We start from the raw sequence: 3,835 nt of genomic DNA, 5'->3' as shown, positions 1-3,835 counted from the left end.
TGCCGTCCAACTGCTCCTGATAAATCAAGGGAGTTGGATCTCGCAAGAAGAGCCAGCGCAGGAAGCGCAGGACTGGACCTCAGTGCCACCTCCAGACTCGTATTGACTCCACAGATGGGAGTCCAAGTAGTTGAATCTGACTTTATAGGACCTCTTCCGGATGGTATGGTGGGGCTATAGATTGGCCACAGTTCCACTACAGTAAGAGGATTAATTATTCATCCAGGGGTCATTGATTCGGACTATACAGGAAGAATTGGCATTATGGTGTCATCTCCCAAAGGCATATCACTTATCAGTCCCGGAGATCGTATCGCGCAACTACTTATTCTCCCTAGTAAGCATGCTGCCTTCCCTTTAAGAAATAACGTTAGAGGAAGTAAGGGTTTTGGGCCTTCAGGAGGCCCACAAGCATGGATTAATCTTGATATGGTAAATAGACCCCTGACCACCCTGTCCGTGGAAGGTAGAAAATTCACAGGGCTCTTGGATACAGGAGCAGATAGAAGTATCGTCAATCTCTCTGATTGGCTGAAGAGCTGGCCTTTGCAGCAATCCTGTCAGACCCTTAGGGGGCTAGGTTATGCCCAGGACCCTCAGTGCAGTGCACGGTTTCTAAAACGGACTGATGATGAAGGTCATGAAGGTGCCTTTCAACCATTTGTGATGCAATTACCAATTTCTCTATGGGGGCAGGATATACTGCAAATGATGGGAATAAGAATGGTTTCTGATACAGAATATAGTCCTCAAAGCCAAAGAAATATGCAGGCAATGGGCTATAAGCAGGGTAAAGGTCTAGGAAAAAAATTGCCAAAGCATTGTTGAGCCTATTCAAATAAGAAAACGCTCCCCCCGATCAGGTCTGGGTTTTTCCTAGGGGCCATTGAGCAAGTTCCTATCACGTGGAAAACATAACAACCGGTCTGGGTTCCTCAATGGCCCCTTTCAAAAGAAAAGCTATTGGCTGCCCAGGACCTAGTACAAGTACAATTAGATGCAGGGCATATAAAAGAATCTACATCCCCTTGGAATACGCCTATATTTGTAATCAAGAAGAAATCAGGCAAATGGCGACTCCTACAAGATCTTAGAGCTGTAAATGAGTGTATGGAGATCTTCGGTCCAGTGCAATTAGGCCTCCCCTTGATCTCCGCCCTGCCTAAAAATTGGCCCTCACCTGTAATTGATATAAAAGATTGTTTCTTCTCCATACCGTTACATCCCAATGATACTAACAAATTTGCCTTTACTGTACCCTCCTTAAATCATTCCTCACCCGATGTCCGGTATGAATGGACGGTCTTGCCCCAAGGCATGGCCAACAGCCCAACCTTGTGTCAGCTCTATGTGGGTAAAGCTATAAGCCCTCTGAGGAAGACTTTCCCAAATGCAGCTATCTATCATTATATGGATGACATATTGTTATGCACGCAAAATAAGCAACTGTTGCGGACATGTTATGTTGTCTGAGGTCGGAATTGCAGAAATGGAAGTTGAGTGTAGCCCCGGAAAAAATTCAATTGCAAAACGTTAAAGAATACTTAGGGACCCGATTAGATATGGCCCAGATTAGGCCTCTTAAAATGACAATTCAGGTAGATCACCTTAAAACATTAAATGATTTTCAGAAGCTTCTTGGGGACATTAATTGGATTCGACCTTACTGCAAATTAACCAACACTGAATTAGCTCCACTGTTTCAGATATTGCAGGGAGATTCTGACCTTACCTCTCCTAGAGAGCTCACTGATGAAGCGAGGGCCTGCATTCGAAAGGTAGAGCTACGCTTGGAACAGGCCCAGGTAGACCGTGTAGATCCCAATCTGCCTCTGTATTTATGTATCATAGCTTCTGATCGGTCACCTTCGGGAGTCCTATGGCAGAATGGACCTATAGTATGGATATATTTGGCTTATTCCCCAAAAAGGATGTTGTCCTATTATCCAGAGGACATAGCAAAATTGATACAAAAGGGACTAAGGATTAGCGTGGAAGCATTAGGCAAGCAACCTGATGTTGTTATAACCCCTTACACACTGGCCCAGATAAAAACACTGGCTGCTTGTAATGATGAATGGGCTGTGACAGTAACTAGTGCCACTGGAAGATTTGATAATCATCTCCCTTCCTCTCCAGTTTTACAATTTGCAAGCCACAACCCCTTGATACAGACACAGATCAGTCGTAAAACCCCTATCGCAGGAGCACTCAATATTTATACAGATGGGTCCAAAGGAGGAGTGGGCTCCGTATACATAGAAGGACGCCCTCCTGAGGTACATATTTTCCCCTTTGTGTCAGCCCAAGCTACGGAGCTTGCAGCAGTTTTGACAGTTTTTACTCAAGTCCCTCAGCCTTTTAACCTCATTTCAGATAGCCAGTATGTTGTTCAGAGCCTACAGATTTTAGAAAATGTGGGAGCCCTGCGAAACAACTCCCAAGTTTTTGAATTATTCGCCACCCTACAACATCTGATTTGGCAGCGCAAAGCACCTTTCTGTGTCATTCATACCAGGGCCCATACTGGCCTCCCTGGACCTGTGGCTGAGGGTAATGCAAAAGCAGATTTGGCCACCAGAACAGTATTTGCCTTTTTGTCTAGCACCCCTTTGGAGTTGGCGACGTGCTTTCATTCCCTATTCCATGTCAATGCTCATACTCTTCAGGCAAAATTCAAGCTTACAAGGGAGCAATCCCGACAAATTGTGCTGCTATGCAAGAATTGTGTTTCATACCTTCCTTCTAGATCCGTGCGGGTTAATCCGTGGGGCCTTAAACCAGGAGCATTGTGGCAGATGGATGTAACCCATTTTCCTGAATTTTGTACTTTGAAATACGTCCATGTCTCTATTGATACCTACTCAGGTGTCATTCATGCCTCCACTCAGGCAGGAGAAGCGGCTAAGCATGTTATATCCCATTGCTTGCAGGCTTTTGCTGCTTGGGGCCAACCAATGCACATTAAAACTGATAATGGCCCAGCTTATTGTTCCTCGAAATTTCAGTCATTCTGTGCTACTCTTAACATAGCGCATTCCACCGGTATACCATATAACCCACAAGAACAAGGCATAGTTGAGAGAGCCAATGCCACATTAAAAGCTTGTCTATTAAAACAAAAAGGGGGAATAGGGGAACAGTTCAGATCCCAAAAGGACAAATTAAATATTGCTCTTTTTACACTCAATTTTTTAAATTTGGATGTCAATGGCTGTTCCCCCGCAGAACGTCATATGTCGCTGAGCCAATCACATCCAGTTCAAGTATATTGGAAAGATGTGCTTACAGGCACATGACAGGGGCCCTCACCAGTCATGGCCTGGACCAGGGGGGTGGTTTGCATTTACCCACAGGACAAAGAGAAACCTATCTGGGTCCCTGAACGGCTGGTGAAACCCAGAAGAGAGCAGAATGTTGAGGATGCTCCTGCCGCTATGCTTGAGCCTGATGATGATGACCGGACTGAGCCACATCGGAACAGTGTGTAACTTATGGGGAATATTGAAAGCATTCCCCCTCCCTCTACCTGTCAGTCATGATGCCAATATATTTCCCAGGATCTTTACTACCAATGCATCTCTGGGACTCCCTATGATTAGATATGAAGGCCGTGTGGAACCATTTGCAATATATAATGTGACCCTCAGTGGGGCTTTATGCTTCTCTGTGAGAGATGAGACCAATGGTTCTTGTATTAATTTTATATCTAACAGTATGGGCAAATTCCAGCTGAAGTCCTGGAACAGTACCACTGGCAATGCCAGTATCCTGCAAGGAGTGGTACCAAGACTTATTTCAAAATATTCTGCTACAGACAACAGATCTGCCCCCC

At 45.0% G+C, this 3,835-nt stretch overlaps 1 protein-coding gene and 1 pseudogene across 1 annotated transcript; one reads left to right on the top strand and one right to left on the bottom strand.

The window, feature by feature from the left end:
• The first annotated feature begins 264 nt into the window (after window positions 1-264).
• Window positions 265-828, top strand: LOC108490644 (endogenous retrovirus group K member 21 Pro protein-like). Its single transcript, XM_017797203.1, has one exon. The coding sequence runs from the start codon at window positions 265-267 to the stop codon at window positions 826-828; it is 564 nt and encodes a 187-aa protein (XP_017652692.1).
• Window positions 829-3,657: 2,829 nt separating this feature from the next.
• LOC103731043 overlaps window positions 3,658-3,835 on the bottom strand; it is a 61,345-nt pseudogene continuing 61,167 nt past the window's right edge.

Source organism: Nannospalax galili, unplaced genomic scaffold (assembly GCF_000622305.1).
Source record: "Nannospalax galili isolate Female #2095 unplaced genomic scaffold, S.galili_v1.0 scaffold173, whole genome shotgun sequence".
NCBI classification, from domain to species: Eukaryota; Metazoa; Chordata; class Mammalia; order Rodentia; family Spalacidae; genus Nannospalax; species Nannospalax galili.
The sequence above is the reverse complement of the archived record's forward strand: the minus strand, read 5'-3'. Positions and strand labels throughout refer to the sequence as shown.